The sequence below is a fragment of the Pseudonaja textilis genome, chromosome 2, assembly GCF_049901715.1.
Source record: "Pseudonaja textilis isolate UNSWEBS1 chromosome 2, rPseTex1.2, whole genome shotgun sequence".
In the NCBI taxonomy this organism is placed as follows: Eukaryota; Metazoa; Chordata; class Lepidosauria; order Squamata; family Elapidae; genus Pseudonaja; species Pseudonaja textilis.
In genome coordinates this window covers 149,705,330-149,722,984 of record NC_141991.1, presented here as the reverse complement: position 1 = coordinate 149,722,984, position 17,655 = coordinate 149,705,330, and the positions used below count along the sequence as shown (strand labels likewise).

At 39.9% G+C, this 17,655-nt stretch overlaps 1 protein-coding gene across 3 annotated transcripts in view; it reads right to left on the bottom strand.

Moving 5' to 3' along the window:
- The window catches only part of CC2D1A (coiled-coil and C2 domain containing 1A), a 48,689-nt gene that overhangs the window by 1,994 nt on the left and 29,040 nt on the right, over positions 1 to 17,655 (bottom strand). For all 3 annotated transcript variants that reach the window (XM_026711289.2, XM_087925865.1, XM_087925866.1), the window contains exons 17-29: positions 16,777 to 16,835; positions 14,999 to 15,115; positions 10,722 to 10,795; positions 9,824 to 9,882; positions 9,138 to 9,189; positions 7,045 to 7,144; positions 5,405 to 5,495; positions 3,957 to 4,088; positions 3,274 to 3,329; positions 1,909 to 1,975; positions 1,261 to 1,387; positions 1,060 to 1,136; positions 833 to 880 (exon numbers count right to left, since the gene is read on the bottom strand). In XM_026711289.2, the coding sequence (XP_026567074.2) occupies positions 833 to 880; positions 1,060 to 1,136; positions 1,261 to 1,387; positions 1,909 to 1,975; positions 3,274 to 3,329; positions 3,957 to 4,088; positions 5,405 to 5,495; positions 7,045 to 7,144; positions 9,138 to 9,189; positions 9,824 to 9,882; positions 10,722 to 10,795; positions 14,999 to 15,115; positions 16,777 to 16,835 (1,059 nt within the window). The remainder of the gene's footprint in view (positions 1 to 832; positions 881 to 1,059; positions 1,137 to 1,260; positions 1,388 to 1,908; positions 1,976 to 3,273; positions 3,330 to 3,956; positions 4,089 to 5,404; positions 5,496 to 7,044; positions 7,145 to 9,137; positions 9,190 to 9,823; positions 9,883 to 10,721; positions 10,796 to 14,998; positions 15,116 to 16,776; positions 16,836 to 17,655) is intronic.

Here is a 17,655-nt window from a genome sequence, read left to right as displayed (position 1 = left end):
TCAGAGTTGCTGTGGGGAAAATAGGTGGTGGAAAGAGTATTAATGCTTGTGCTGCCTTGAGTTATTTATAAAAATAGAACAGGCAGGATTTAAAAAAAAAACAAAGACCATCAACTAACATACAAATTTTCTCAAGGCTGATCAAAAGCTGGGATTAAAAAAAAAGGGGGGGGTTTTGTAAAAATCCAGGGCAGACACACTTGAGATTGTTAAGAACCACTGTGAAGACTGTCTGCCTGGCAGCCACCAGCCTAATGTTTGATAACAAAATCCCCTAAGAAATATCTGTGGAAACTGGTAATTATTTAAATAGCTTCTCTCAAAAAGTAAAAAAAATAGCACTCTAAATTGGACTCAGCTTGGGAATCAGCCTATGCCTATGGAGACAGGAGAAAGAACCTGCCCCAGTCACAGTCACAGGAAAAACATGCACTCCAAAGTGCAGGACAGTTTGACGAAGGAGGACTTGGGGAAATGGCCTTATCATCTGTAGCAAAGGTTCCCAATCTTGACAACTTTGAGACATGTAGACTTCAACTCCCAGAATTTCCCAGCCAACCATTCTGGCTGGGGAATTCTGGGAGCTGAAGTCCACACAACTTAATGTTGCCAAGATTGGGAACCCTGATTTGTAGAATGCTTTCAGTAGTACAAGTACTCAGTTAAGTTGTACAAGTTTAAATGCTTCAGGAAAACCATTTCTTCCCACCCAAAAGAATGAAGGGACCCACAAAGGGGAACCCATGACACAAGATGGAAAAGATTCTGGACTTGTCTCAATCTGTTCTGACCAACTGGGCAGGGAAAAGAAGAATCTGCAGGCACTACTCACCTCTCTCTCCACCAGACTGCGCTTGTAAAGAGCATCCTTAGCTGCCTCCTGCCGAACAGTAGAGGAGACAACATTTTAGCTGAGGCCTGTGTTCAAACCACCCTAGTATTGACACAGATTTCGTGCTCTTTTAAATAAGTGGTCCTCCATTGTCCAACCAAGCTTAGGGGCCAGAAAGTGAATCTTCTTCCCTCGTCCTACCCCCATGCTACGAAATCACTCCATACCCGTTTTCCATCATTTCCAAGGCGCCTTGCTGCCTCTGTGTACCACTGATGGTACTGCTCCAATCGAGTCAGATATTCTGTAGAATGAAGATCAAACATGGTCGGGAACCATTGCTTGGGTGCCTTAGGGCTGACTGGTGTACCAAAGTCAGTCCAGATGAGAAAGGCAGGTTTCACAGCTGAGCCTTCGTATCAAAATACCTTTCATGATGGCAGCTCCTCCATGCTGTAGCTGGGACTTTTGCCAGTTGATCTTCTGAGTGATGCTTTGATGCTGCTCTACCAGGTCCCTGGGTGGAGGCTGACCAGCTTGATTGTATATCACAATCTGTTAACAAGAGTGAGGTGTTTCTAACAAAATCATTGTACGGCATACAATAAGAGACATTCTACGACCAATCTCTAGCAAGTTAGTTGTCAAACAGGTGGAATAATCAACACTCTCTCCTCCCCTCCCCCCCATGTAAGAAGAACAAAAGAAAAACAGGGAAATATTTGGTAATATTAGGGCTATTCAGTTCTCATTTAAATTTAGCGGAACGAATGTAATACCTATGCTTATGAAAAGATAAAATGTTTATAAAAAGATAAAGCCAACTGAAAAGAAACTGTTGCTGTGAAACTATGTATGTATGTGTGCACGCATGTATCTTCTTTTCTTTCTCCCTCACTTCCTAAAAATGATTTAATCTGAAGCATGGAAAATTGGGGGCTTGCTTTTCGGTGTCAATTAAAGCAAAGCCAGGCACAGTGTATACTTAGGTTGTGCAATGCAACTGCCTCACCCTTTCCCTGCATGCGTCTGTGTGCATGCACATATATATACACACACAGATCCACATCACTAACCTTCTTCTCCAGCCTCTCCTTGTCAAAAGCTAATATGTTGAAGCTTTGCAGGGAACAGACCGGCTTGCTGGAGGGAAAAACAAAACACAGCATAACCTCACAACTGGCCAATCACAGAAACACAGTACAAGGCCTATACTATAAAACAGATACCAAAGGCCATTACCAGTACTTTTCGAGAAAGCATACTTTCAGAGGAAAATTATGCCGGCTTCACAGAAAGCAAATTGTGTGAGCAATCTCCCCATCTCTCTTCTGCAGGAAAAATATTCTCTTTGGATTTTCTACTGCAGGCATCAAAATACCCCAGGTGGACTCTGATTTAGTTATTCAGCATGTGTCTCCTCTAAGGGTAGGGGGGTATGCACATGTTTGTATGTGTGTATGCATATGTATATATGTTTTCTTAAGTTTTCGTGGGTACTTATATGTATGGTATTCAGCTTTGTTCAGGTATTTTCCCACGTCATTATAGTTGTGCTTTTAAAGTTGTAGCAACGTTTCAGCCTGATGATGGCAGATGAGATTCTGCCGAAACGTTGCTACAACTTTAAAAGCACAACTATAACATGGGAAAATACCCGAACAAAGCCGAATACCATATATGTATATATATGCATATGTATATAGTCACAGATCATATCTTACATGGTGAAGGAGGTAAATGGCTCAGAAATGCAGTTACAAACCCCCAAAAGATGCCACCTTGACACACTTGACTGCAGTATCCAACCTGAACCAGGCAATTCCCATTTCATTCTTTGTGCAATTACTACTCAACAGAGAGGCGTGATATAGTGTGTTTTAAGTTATAGCTGAAGAGAGCCTTTGTCTCATTAGATTGTTGCTTTACTGAGGAAGTCTTTTTGGGTAACAGCACAAGCAGCCAACATGCTATAGAGTGAGAAAACAAAAGATGCCTTTGACACCTTCCACTGGGAAAGTTTTCCTTGCACAACTATTGTGAAAGTGATGTTTCACTTTCTTTGAAATGCTGTGCTCTGGTAGATTTCTTTGCCATTTATACATCTATACATTTCCATGGTATAAAAACATACTCAACACAAATTTTATGGTAATAAGCTTTCAGAGGACAACCTCATGGTGGATTGTGTGCCCAGGGCAAATTATCTTACTTTCCATTCTATTAACTTGAATGATACTCAGAAGCTCCTTCTGAAGTGGTTACCTGGGACCTATTGAGTCTTTTCACTTGAATTCTCAAGCCTTGCATTCACTATCAAGTGCTGAACAATGTCCACAAAATCAAGGAGTAGGGTTGAAAGGACAGAAGATATCTCCACAGATCACTGTGTGTAGAATTTGAATCCCGAAGACCCCAGCAGAGTAAGAGAACATACCTACCTAGTGCCCGCATCTTTCACAGGAGCTACCGCTGGCCTAGGTTTGGGAAAGGCAGCCTACGTGAAGAAAAGGGAGCCTATTAAGTCCTCCTGCAAAAATGGTCACTTTCATTCAGATGTCTCAGGATGACATAAACCATTGTACACAAGAGGTAAAAGACAGAGCTTCAGTGCTGTCTTGGACATCTCCTAACACATCCCATACTTGTAAAATACAACATACAGAGTAATTAAGTGTTGCAAAATAATGTATGTAAGCCAACTCTCACACATTTGCCACAGCTGTGCACACTACAGAGTTTGAGATACCTTGGTGCAATTGTTTTCCTTATACCTGTAGAACTGACAGGATTGGATGCGATCTGTCCCTTCACATCCCATAAGCTGCCCCTGAGGTATAAGGAAACTAGCCCCATAAGAGCAATAACGGTTGTGGGCCATGACATCTCCAAGCCCAAGAGAGACACTGTCCTGAATGTGAAGCTTTCAACCCACACCTCTTTCTGAAGACATGGCCTGAGGTTTGGCCTCAGGATGTGCAGCTGGAAAATGGAATTGTACTGACAGGAATCCCATCTACAAAAAATGCTCAGGCTGGGCTAGAATTCTAGGCAAAGCCATACACGGAGGCTTTGCTGTCACTGAAAAAATCCTCTGGAATGTGCAGAGTGGTTTAGCTCTTACTGGGGGCCCAGTGAGAGGATCGATGACCAGCCACTTCTCCGTTGTGGTCTCCAGCTGCTGAGATGTCAATGGTTCTCTGAGGCGGACAATCACTTCTAACCTGCCTCCTGTGGGTCGTCGACCATCCAAAAGCTAGAAAGGGGAACAGGGAAAGATTGGTGATTGATAAATATGATGGCTTCTTCAAAAGAAGCTGTGGGGCTCTGAGGTACATTTCATCACTTCCATATGAAATCAGAGCCCAAGTGAGTCCACCTTATTTAAACTTGCAACTTAAAACCATTCAGCCTATTCTTCCAAGCCCCGTTAAGGAATGAACACTAATTATTCATTACAGATGGGAAAACACTTGCTATCTTAATATACATCGGGACACCAGTTCTTTTTTTTATACTATCCCATTTTTCTCCAGGAGTTTAAAGAGACTTACTTGGAAACTTTTCTTCATGTTATTCCCACAACAATCTTCTGCATTAAAATAAGCTGAATTGGGAGACAATGACTGGCCCAAAGTCAATCAGGAAGTATCCATGGCTGCGGGTAGACTAGAACTAGGTTTCACGCATCCTAATTTAAAACCTTACTCACCCTTCTGCACCATGATGGCACTTGGGGAGTGAGTGAACTACCCTTCCCCATTAGAAGCTAGTTTAGGGCCCTAAAACGCATTAGATACCTACAATTTTATATCCTCTGTTTATCTATGCTGCACAAAATTAAATCAAATAACAAAACTCAGAAGCCCAGAGAAACTTTAGGCACAGTGAAGACAACAAGAGTTATTTTAAATGCATCAGCTTTTACAATGACATAAGGGGCCTAGTTTTTTCCTGGAATAGGTTAAAACAACTTCTTCCTTGGAAGCTGAAATAAAATAACCTAAAGGTACACAAAGATAGAATGCAAATAACAAATTTAATCAACTCGGTTTTAAAAGTTTTGATCAACAGAAAGTAGACAATAAACAATAAACAGCTCACAGTAAAAAGACCTTGATCACACACAGCACAGAAGGCTGAAAAACTATGCTTATGTCAAAAGTTAAAAAGGCAGCATGAAAACATAAACACTATCCTGTTGGATCAGACTTCCAACCCACCTAGTCCGGCTGTCTGTTCTCATAGTGGCCAACCAACTGCACAAGGAGTCCTACCAGTTTCCCAGCAAATGACTTCACAGACAGTCAGGCTGCCAGCAAGGCTAACAGCCACTGATCCACATGGCTTCTGTGAATTAATCCAACCCTTTTTCAAAGCTAACTAAGCTGAAAGCAAGTACCACATCTTATGATAGCAAATCCCAAAGTTTAATTATATATTATATTTAAAAAAAAACCTCAAGTCTTGCATAGAAGCTAAGAGGCCAAGCAAAAGCAGCTTGCCCAATCTATTCTACCTAGTCTGGCCCAGATATTGTCCCTCAACATTTCACAAAAAGAGAAGGCTTACTTCCAAAATCTCCCGAAGCTCACATTTGGTCTCCAGTGCTTCCAACTTCAGTTGAGCTGTTCCCACCACACGATCATTTTTGAACAGCCCCCTGTAGAGAAATAGCCATAATTTATCCCAGCCTCCATTCCATTTCAGAAAGAAAAATACCACAGAGCCTCTTCAAAATAACCCTAGTTTATTGGCTATGAGTTGTTTTAATGTTTTTTTTAAATGATTCAACAGTCAAATCTACACAATCAAATCTACACATTACCCAAAGCTCTAATCCAGACATTGTATCTTTTAGAAGAGTTACCCCCCACCCCCCAGTAGAGCCAGTTTGGTGTAATGGTTAAAGCACCAGGCTAAAAAATATGAGAACAGTTCTAGTCCTGCCTGAGGCACAAAGCCAGTTGGGTGACTTTGGGTCAGTCTCTCTTTCTCAGTCCTGGGAAGGAAGCAAGGGCAAAGCACTTCCAAAATGGTTACCAAGAAAATTCCAGGGACTAGTCCAGTCAGTCAGTCACCAGGATTAATGCTGATTTGAATATATATAACGTCCCCTTAATAGATTTTGAGATAAAATTTAATTAAGCTAATGACCTTAGGTGTGCCTTTACACAGCAGCCATTCTCCTCTGCTCAGATATCAATTGGCATTTAAAGCAGTTCTGCAAACATAGAACATCAGAATTGGAAGGGACCTTGGAGGTCTTCTAGTCCAACCCTCTGCTCAAGGAGAATATATACCGGTACAATTTCAGAAAAATGCCTCCAGTGATGGCGCTCCCACAACTTATGAAGGCAAGCTGATACACTGGTTGATTGTTCTCACTGTCAGGAAATTTCTCCTTAGTTCTAGATTGGTTCTCTTCTTGGTTAGTTTACACCCATTGCTTCTTGTCTTGCTTTCTGGTGCTTTGGAAAACAAGTTTTCCAAATAATCTTTGTGGCAGCTCCTCAAAAATCTATCCATCAAAATCTGCTATCATGTCACCCCAGACCTTCCTTGTTGCTCTTCTCTGCACTCTGTCCAGAGTCTCAACATCTTTTTTATATCATGGTGGTCAGGGGTGGGATCCGACAGAGTTAACTACCAGTTTGGTCATTTACTAGGTTCGGTGATTTATGATGTGCCTGTAAATCCTCATCATCATGCTGCGTGCAAAGAAGCAGCCTTTCAAAAAGCCTTTTTTTCCTGCTTTTTTAACTGCAGCTGTGCCTTGCAGGGCAGCTGAAGTTGAAAAAATCAGGAAATAAAGGTCAGGTAAGAGACCGGGAGGGCAGGTGGGCAAAAACATCAGCAGACATAGAACCGGTTCTATGTCTGCTGCTCTTCAGAGCTACCGTTCTACAGAGGTGGACAGAACCAGTAGAAACCCACCCCTGATGGTGGTCAAAACTGGATGTAGTATTCCAATTGTGATCTTACCAAGGCCTTATAAAGCGGAACTAACACCCCTTCCTGTGAAAACCAAACAACACCAAGTACATAATTTCTCAGATTTTACTAAAAGGCATAAGCTTTTATGACCTGTAGCTGACTTCATCACAAAAGCTTCTACCTTTGAATAAAAGTATGTTAATTGGAGAAGTTACTACTGTAGTAGACTTCTGATTTCAAAGCTGTCTATTGGTATTGAGATACATCTTGCTTACCCTTTATGGACAACTTCAAATTTGATGCCTTTGGACTGAATGGCTCTCTTGAACCCTCGATGGCTCCGATTAATGTACAGTTTGAACTTCTCTTGGAACTCTGCCAAAGCAAAATGGCAAACCTAAAGATTAGCTGGGTTGAGATGCAAGTCTATAGCAACCTTAGCCAGGTCTATAACAAGCCTATGGGGAGGAATCAAGTTTGCATTACTTGGTAGGCTGAAATCATTACAGACCTCAATTCAAGTGTTTTTTCTCTTCCTTTCCGCTCCCCCCCACCAAAGGCACTGAAGGTCTCTAAATCAATGACTCAAATGAATGCAGTTCTGTTAGTTTATGAGACAGATGCCTAAACTCTACTTGGGAATTCTTCAACAGATTACATTATCCAAAAGTAAGGAACAGGAAAAGTAGTAGTCCTAGTTTGTTTTTTAATGTAATGATGAAAACTTCTGGGGAATTATAAAATTGGCATATAGATAGTTGGGTGAGTCTTCTAAAATTGTCAGCCACTCCCTGTGGACTTTTAATAAATTAATTTAACACAAATTAAAACAGCCGCAGAATAAAATCAAAGTAAAATTATCAATACATGTGTAAGATTCTAAAAAGAATCAACATATTTAAAATGGAAAAGTTAAAAAAACTTGAGAAAACAGAAAAGCATTTGTTTGATATAAAAACACCAGTTGAGTCTCTTTTTGAGAAAGGCAGTTATATCTGGGGCTTAGGCACTAAAACACACACACTCTTCTCTAGATAAATATACAGAGGTAAGTGAATATGGGAGGAAATGATCCTCCAAATAAACTGGTCTCAAACCTTTTAGGAAATTTGAATTCTAATATTCTGAACTGACAGGGCAGGACCTGCCAGAAAGGCAAAGAGAAGACTTAGTCATGGAATGTTTTTAGCTGTTCCTTTGCAGGAAATACATTCCCAAAGGCAGCAGTCAGCAAATTCCAAGAAATGCAGGCAACACTTGACAACTATCTCCTCTTCTCTGTTCCAGTTTCTCCCCCCAAAAATGTATGCTTTCTGGCTTCTAGCCCTGTCTATCAAGAAAGAAGATTCTGTTGCAATCCTCACAGGTCCATGCCAGTAATAATACTCCAACAGCCTTTCCTGAATTACTCAGAACCAACAGCTCCCTCCTTTGTCTTCAAATTTCTATTGATCACATCTTCTCAACTCTCAGTCAACGAACAACTATATCTGTAGAAGGTTTTTCCAGGCAAGAACAACTTCAGAGAAAGGAACTAATATGTTCTGAAACCAACTGCAAGCTGAAGAACCTGTAGTTCATCAAAAACATGCCTGAGGATAGAGTTCACAAAACCTGACTATCTCTCTAGGGTATGAACTATCAGCATTCTGATCACATGCGGCTTTATTCCTTCAACAAGCGGACATTTTAGATTGTTAAACTTCTCTAGTGATTATGGCTTTCTGTCCCTTCCCACTGCCTGTTTCTGTCTTTTTCTTCCTTTTTTGAGGAGGAAAGGGGGTTGTGTGTATACATATGTGCCTGTATGCTCCCAGTGATTGCCACATTCCTCATCTGGCAACTTCATTTCTTTCTCAGATCTTGCAGTCAGTCTTGATACCTGAGACAGGTAAGGGACAGGTGACATTGTAGAAGATAAAGAATCTGCCCATCCGATCATGTTATAATTAAATCTCATCAAAGAATGACCAGCTCTAGTTCTTAATATTATCAGATATTTGATCTGTAGTATCTCCTCCAGTTAAAATTGTGCTCAAGAACATATTATGTCAAAGACTTTAAAGTCACAACCTTAAGAAGAAAATAAATGAAACCTGTGAAGGAGGGTCATTTTTAACCTCTCCTTTTTAACCGAAATAAATCACAAATATCTAATCTGAATTGCTATGGAGGGGAATTAAAAATACAGTTGATGATGACAAAGGATTATGCATCTCAGCTTTAAGAAAAAACGTTAACACTTATTGTGTTTTCAAATACTACCTGCCAATGTAGTGGCAGGTTGTATTTGGAAACACTTTTAACCTAAACTAAGAAAAGTAAAATTTTCGCTTTCATGGTTTTCAACTCCTGCATAGAGATTTACCAGGACAGTTGGAGTTTTTGATCACGTTTGTCTTGTCTTTCTGAGCTTCCTCCTAGAAAACACAGGAATGTGAAAGGCAATAAGAATGGCTACTTCTTTGAGAATTAACGAAGCTCTGGTTACCATCAGACACAAGCAGTTTTATCCTTTATTTTTTCTATCTCTGTGTTATGTATCAGCAAAAGTAAAATCTCTTCATGTCAGACTTAATGCATACTGCATTCATAGGGTTTTTTGGGCAGCAATATGGAATTAATTTGCCGTTGTCTTCTTACAGGGTACTCTTCTGACTTTGCAGTCTAGTCTACAACCCAGAAAGGCTTGATATGATACAGATATTCTCTAGGTTTCTCCCCTCCAGCCATATACAATACTAAACCGGCCTGACCCTGTTTAGTTTCTAAACCTAAACAAGATCAGTCATAAGCTTCCACCTGCAGAGACATATTAAGGGAGATCATTATAATTAGATTAAAAGTTTCTGTGGGATTGTTAACACAATACCATGCCTACTACAACATGCTACATCTTTCCTGACACTGATCACCTACAATAGCCTTTCCAAATGTTTCCATAGGCTCAAAAAGGCTAAGGACCTTGGGTACTATTGGTGAACTCAGTGGATGCTCAGATAAGCACATTTCCACATAGATGAAACAGAAGCTTTCAAACCCGCAGTAACTTACCGCATTAGGATAGGGAAACTCAAAACGCACAAAAGCATCCAAATCATCAGGAGATATGCCTGAAAAAAAGGTAACAGGAATATGGCAAATAATAGTCAATAATTTCTTTTGATAATCATCTGAAAGCTAAAAATAAATCTCCACAAAGCACAATTTTGCATGACAACAGCTACAAACATTCATGTCAAATCCCAAACATGATTATCTGCCACATGAAGGCAAACAAATTTAGACTAAAGGTCTGAAACAGAAATAAAGTCAGAAATATTTTTTGTACACTAGGGTGGTCTCTACAAGAGAAGCTTGGCCCTTGGTAACCTGCCAGTCAGCATGACTGGAATCTAGTCCATTGGACAGAATGGCTGAATGGCTTTTTGTTCAGAAATCAACAAAATCATGTACTTTTTGACTAAATATTCTATCTATTGCAGTAACCAACTAAAATAATAACTGAAATTAGATAACCCAATCATTTCATATGAGGTTTATTGCTTTTTGGCTATTTCTGCATTTGCTGTTTATTTTTCTGATGATTCTTTTGGAACCAACGGCAGGCCGTACACTGAATGAAAAATCAGATCTTAAAAACAGCCACATTGTTGAAAAAAGGCAACGGAGACAAAACCAAGCTTTTAAGCATCCATCTTGTCAATCTACTGGGAACAGCCAAGAATCAACAATTGTACTAATGATGAGGATGAATATTGGCATGAATATTTTGGCTTCTGCCATTCTTAGCAAGTCAAGAGAATAATAACACAGAAAAGGATCAACAGAGGGGCATTTTACAAAACACATGAAGACAGAGACCAGTCATTTCAACATCCTTAAAAAGGATGGCAGTGTTCCCTCACTTAGTTTTGACAGCCTCAAAAACAGGGCTCATTTTATGGATTACCTGGAGGAGCTGGGAGGTTGATTCCTTTCACTATTGAAAGAATCATATCATTGCTGTTTAATTCTGGAAAGATCCTAAAAGGAAAAATAATGGGGTGGGGCAGCAAATAGTTTTAGTCATTATTAGACAACTCATTGGGTCATCAGTTCAGAAATATTTCCTTACCTAACATTTGTACAACTCTGCACATCCTCCCTGTGCCACCTTCACATCCCCGCACTCCCTTCCTAACCCACACTGCACCCCGGCCTTGCACAATCTCCCCAATTCACATGGCATCTCTTGCACAATCCCCTCACCCTCCCTCCCTACGCAACACCTCCATGCATACACACACACACACACACACACACCAAACCCCACAATAACCCTCACATACCCTTAAACGTCATAATTTTTCAAGCCAAGCATTTCTTTATTCCAATAGTCTGAATTGAATATGGGCAACCAAGTGCATTTTAGCAGTTTCTAAGAATGAACCAGAGAGCTTCCGCCCTTTTCCACTGCCATTTTGCAGCAGCTGGCATTTGAAATATGCTGCCCGTGATTAGAAAATTTATATACAACCACCAATAGTCTTAACCTCCATAAATAAAATGGGGCCATGAGCACATCTAATGTCCAAGAAATGTAATGGTTTGACTATACATTATATATGACAGCAATTCATTTTATTGGTACTGATAATTTATTGGTTCCTTGATTTGATTTGATTTTTTCCATTTTTAATACTATGAGGGGGGGAAATATTTTTTTTATAAATAAATTTTATTAATTTTACAATTAAAACAAACCAACAACACATACACAAATGAAAGAAAGAAAAAAAAGAAAAAAGAAAGAAAATAGACAAAAAGAATAGAAAGCAATTAAAAACATTCTCATCTTCCACAGTTTGTAAGATCTCTTTTTTCCCCCCATTACCCTTAGTTTATGCCATATACACACACCTAATCTTTACATATATCTATATATCACTGCTATAGGTTTATCCTATCCTCTTTTGCCTTATAGTGTAAAATCTATCTTTGGTCAATCCAATTGTACCAACAGTCCCAGCTATCATAGTATACTGAGGTATCTTTGTTTTTTAGTGCCAAAGTTAGTTAGTTTGTTCATTTCTGCACAACTTGAGATTTTTGGGATAATCATTTCGTCTGATGGCGCCTGATGCTGCTTCCAACATTGGGCGAAGGCTAATCTGGCCGCTGTTAAGATGTGTATTGTTATATATTTCGCTTTTTTGGAAATTTGTTTGTCAAAGATCCCTAACAAGAAGGACTCTGGTTTGTATTCGATCTGCTCTTTTGTCATTTCTTCCAGCCAAATTTTGATTTTCTTCCAATGATTTTGGGCTTCTATACATGACCACCACATATGGAAAAAGGTTCCTTCTTTTTTTTTTACATTTCCAGCAAATTGGACTCATTTTGGGGTGCATCTTCGCTAACCTCGAAGGAGGGAGATGCCATCTATATAAAACATTTTATAGGTATTTTCCTTATATGCTACCGATTTTGTGATCTTATTGTTTCTACCCCAGACCTTTTCCCATTCCGTTAAGGTGGGGGGAAAATATTTTTACCTATATTTTCTGTATTACACATGTTTTTATATATCTAGGTGTGTTCTCTTGCCTGCTGTTGCCATTTTCCTTTATAGGAAGATAGTCTTTAGTAATATCAGTTGCCTTTTCTCCTTCTTTACTTGACCTAAAACACGTGCCCACAAATGCTTTGGTCAGAAAGCCAGGCTGATGTAGAGTTAAAGTGCTGACCTGGAAACCAGGAGAGTTTCAGGCATGAAAGGCAGCTGGGTGACTTTGGGCCAGTCCCTCCGTCTCAGTCCAACTCACCTCACAGCGTTGTTGTTGTTTGGGGAAAATAGGAGGAGGAAAGAGTACTATGTGTGTTTGCTACCTTGAGTTAATCATAAAGTAATGGAGGTGAGGAAAAAAAGGACACAGTATTGCAAACATAGTTGTACTGCATCAATGAGTAGTCCTCGACTTACAACCACAACTGAGCCCAAAACTTTTGTTGCGAAGTGTCATGCCCATTAGAATCTGACTCCGAGGGAGAGGAGGAACAGCAACAGGGAGTGGGAGTGTGGCTCTGGAGGTTGTGGAAGAAACTGGGGAAGGGCACAGGCTGGCTGGGCATTCAGAGGAAGACCCAGGCCCGTCCCCTCTTCATCCTAGGGCACGCAGGGAGGAGCGGATAAGGGAGAGACGTGAATGGCGTGGTCTACGAGGGAGGAAAGGGTCCTGATCCCCTTCATGGGCTGCAGCTGTGAGGACTGTTTAAAGGACAAACTGCATGGCCCAGTGCTGGAAGGAAAGCATGAAAATATTTATAGTTTGTCAGTTCTTATCTGAGTTTTGGCATCCTTCCCAGGGTGTGTATTTTAATATCTGTGGACGTCTTCAGGTCCTTATTCTGCCTTGTCTCATTAATTCTTCAGTGTGGTATGTGTTGTTGTTTTTCTATTTATAATTTATATGTATTTTGAGTCTGAATGATAATTGGATCTTTGAAACCAAGTTGAAGGAATTAAAGGGACTTCATCTGTTTTTGTGACTTTGCTGCTTTTGTATCCCATTCTGGGTCATCACACTAAGCAAAACAGTTGTTAAGTGAGTCCTTCTCAATTTTACGACTATCTTGCCACAGTCGTTAAGTGAATCATTGCAGTTGTTAGGTCAGTAACATGGTTAAGTGAATCTGGCTTCCCCATTGATTTTGCCTGTCATGAGAACAAAATTCAGACACTTGATAACTGTCGTAAGTATGAATCAGTTGCCAAGTGTCTGAATTTTGATTATGTGACCACAGGGATGCTGCAATGGTAGTATCTGTGAAAAATGGACCCAAATCACCTTTTTCAGTGCAACTGTAACTTCAGTCACTAAGTGAATTGTTGTAAATTGAGGACTACCTGTATTTCCAGTTGGTTTAAAGATTGTCAATATGTCCTCGACTTACAAAAGTTCATTTAGTGACCATTCAGTTACAATGGTACAAAAAAGACGACTATGACTGGTTTTGACAACAACAACCTTTGCAGCATCCACGATCATGTGATCAAAATTCCGACACTTGGCAACTGGTTCATATTTATGACGGTTGCAGTGTCCCAGGGTCAAGTGATTTACCTTTTGCGACCTTCTCACAAAGTCAATAGGGAAGTCAGATTTGCTTAACTATTGGGTTACTAACTTATCAACTGCAGTGATTCACTCAACAGCTGTAGCAAGAAAGGTCATAAAACAGGGCAAAACTCACCTAACAAATGTCTCATTTCACAACAAAAAGTTTGGGCTCAATATTGTGGTCATAAGTCGAGAACTGCCTGTGACATGTTTTTTTTTCTTTTTCTTGTACAATAGCTACACACTTGAAATCCTTTTTAGCTCCCTGCCATGAAAATCCCTTTGCCTTCTATATTTGTTATAAGCGCTAGACACTGAGCTAAATGTGTTGGTGAACAGTCCCCTGAGGAGGGATGGCCATTATCCCTAAAAGACACCTAGGGAAAAAAAGGGGAAACCCAGTTTATCCTTATGATCCTTATTATTTATCCTTATTATCCTTATGATAAGGCCGCAACTTTTGTGTCCTTTCTCTTCTTCCTACTCTCAAATCCCCAAAGCAGTCATAGACCAGCATAATGAAGGATGAGTGCAGTCCTTAAAAATGCATATAGGGTTTATCAAAAGTAAAAATAAATTCTAAACATTTTAGATGGATATCTTACTATTGTGCCTTCCAAGCTCCTTCCACAGTACCCGACAAGCCCTATGCTAGTCAAATGATTATAATCCCCATTATAAGAATATGGGCTTATTGTTCTAAAGCCCCAAACCCACGTCAAGGCTGGCAAATTTGCAACTCATTCAGGTCACGAACAACAATTCACAAAATCAGTTTAAACCATGATGGGCTTCTTGCAATCTTCAATATTATTATCTCAATGCTTTGATTAAAATGCCACCGGTCCATCTGGCAATATACCAAATTCAAAGTGTGGCCATTTCTACCACGTGTCAGTCTGGGGATAGTTCTTGCTCACTCCCAAATAGTGCTGGTACTACTGAACATTCAACTGTGGCAATCTTATGAAGACTGGGTTGCCCTCTTCTGGACTGTTAATTGTTGGGGCTTAGACAGAAGCTTAATCAGGATGTCCAAAACCTGAAATCACTTCTGATGAGGAAAGTAACTGAAAAGCATTTCCTAGGAGGGAAAAATTGCCATAATTGTGACAAGTTCACACACTTGATCATACTGAAAGTCCGCTGCTCGTAATGGTATTTTGGAAGTGGAAATCCTTTGGCATGTGCTTGTTTTAAGATCTCCATATTTTTTTTGCAGTCTTCAGCCATCTTCTCAAATCTGGAGAAGGAAAGACCAAAACAAACATCTAGTTTATATCTGATTCATGAAATTTAACCAGACATCCTTCACATGCTCAACCGGATGGCATGTTAACAGCCACTTTGCATAATGCATTACGCTGTGTAAATTTGGAGACTGTGTTACTGTTATCATTTTGTAAGTTGTCCAGAGTTGCTTCAACAGTGAGATGGGCAGCATATAAATTTTCTTATTAAATAAATAAAATATTACAGCATGTGAAGTGACCATTGAAGCAAAGCAGTTATCTAAAACTGTGTATGGCTGAGCTATAAAAGCAGGAATACATTGAACATGTCACACACTAGATAGGCTATATCAGAAACAAGACTAGGTAACTCTAGACGCCAACTAAAAATGAGCTTTTAGCAATCTAGCAACCCTGATCTCACACTGATCAAAGTTCTTGGGATCATTATGTAAACAATAAGCTGCAGGTTTTCCCATTACCAATGAAGGAACCCGTACTGGATCATACAAAGAAAACCAGAAACTCTCTGTCTTAATGAGACACCACTGAAGACATGTTCATAAAAGGACGTCAGGGATGGCCAAACACATACAAATAAAATAAATAATATAAACAGGGATATAGTGGTATTAGTTGAAAGCAATTCAGTTGCTGGAAGTCCTGTAATCCCATCCTTTTCATCTCAATGCATTTTCTATAGAAAATTTGGGTTTTAGATAGCTGCCAAAGAATATGAAAAAGCCCAAAGCATTCAGTCTAAATAGTTAATTTTGACCCTAGCAAACAGAAGCAGTATTATTTGCAAACAGTGAATAGGCTGGAACTGCTCCAGCCACAGCTAATTGGCAGTGGATCTTGACGTCTGAGAACAAGTTGTGTTTTGAGAACTGCACTGGCGAAGTGGAACATTCCATGCAAACCAGGCACCAGATCTGTCTAGCGAATGCAAATTGTTATCAAACACTGAGAAAGACATCAGGCATATGATCCATGAATCATACCATAAAAGTTATGTACAAAAATGGACCTTTAGAGGCAAAAAAGATGGGACGCATAGGGAAGATGTGCTGCTTAGATATGGTACATATGGACACCTGAGAAGATTTAGTTGTATTCTCATGATCTGGGGCAAAAGAGATAATTTACCACTGTTTTCTAATTATTACTTTTGATTTAGGAGCTAAATCTCTTTATTTAGGAGATTTAGGAGCTAAATCTCTTTAACTGCAATGAAGGGTTTAAACAGTAATATTTTCCAGCATGGTTTGAGAGAAGCTGGGAGTGAATCTATGGCATGAAAACATGCTTTTTGTCTGACTTGGCCTCTCCTGATTACTGATAATTTTTTCCAAGAAGTTGTGGCTTTTCCTAAGGTAAAATGCTTCCTGTTATCTTGAAGTCTACAAGTCTTAAAAGTTGCCAAGTTTGGAGACCTCTGTGTTATATGATCTTCACATTGGCTAGACATATCCTTGTTGTAATGAATATTCCTTTGGGGAGTTAAGCCATTGAGTAGGCTTCCTTTGAATTTAAGAAAGCAACTACAAAGATTCCTGAAGCAAAATTCTGGGAGTTAAAGTCCAGAAGTCTTAAAGTTGCCAACTTTGGGAACCCCTGATATAACAGTAACAGAAGAGAAGGCCATTTGTAAGTTTACTGAAATACTTACTTGATGGTTTCTGTGATGTTCCCTAAATGGGTAAACTGCTTTGAGTAACTGATGCACATCTGGAATAAAAAGGGAGCCACATGAGGAACAGACAAACATGTGATAGATTTGGCTGTCTCCTCTCCATTCAAAATCCCTCAGGCAACACTCATATTCCTTCCCTTAATAAGCCCAACTCTTACGCAAGAGACTGTAGCCTCACAGAACCCAGGAACATATTTTTGATGTAATCCATCCCCCATCCACTAACTGTAGTTAACTCTATCCTGGGCCTTGTGGACAACCTATTCAGTATTGCTGCTGGCTGCCAGAACTGAATCTTTGAGGAGATCCACAGACATGTATGTGACCCACTCCAATCTGATGCATGGGAGCTAGATCTCTTGAGGTAGAGATTACTGGACCATCACCACTTTCTGCAGAGCATGGTGCACCAAAGAGGGCACAGAACTGCAAATAGAGTATTTCCACCTTTTGCTAAACAACACAGGATGCAGAACACAAAACCAGGACACTTCAAAAGTTGTTACATGTCATGTGCAAATGAACTGAACATTTATATTTTCAAAGCACAAATAGTACTTCAGGAACTGCTCCTTCAAAGTGCTGAAGGGGGTTTGTACATCCCAGTGATGCTCTAAGGCTATATTGCTGGGACTGGATCTTAAGAAGGGTACCCATGATGGGCACATCACAGATGGAGGAACAAACTAAATACAATTCAGTGGAATGGGAAATGACAAGAACACCATGTTGGCATGATACTTCAAGATGGAAGGTATTTAACAAGTGACTAGGGAAGAGCAGAAGGGAAATACAAATAATACTGATGCTGGCTTTGACAAGCAAAGTCACTAGGGAAGTCAGCAGGAGATCATA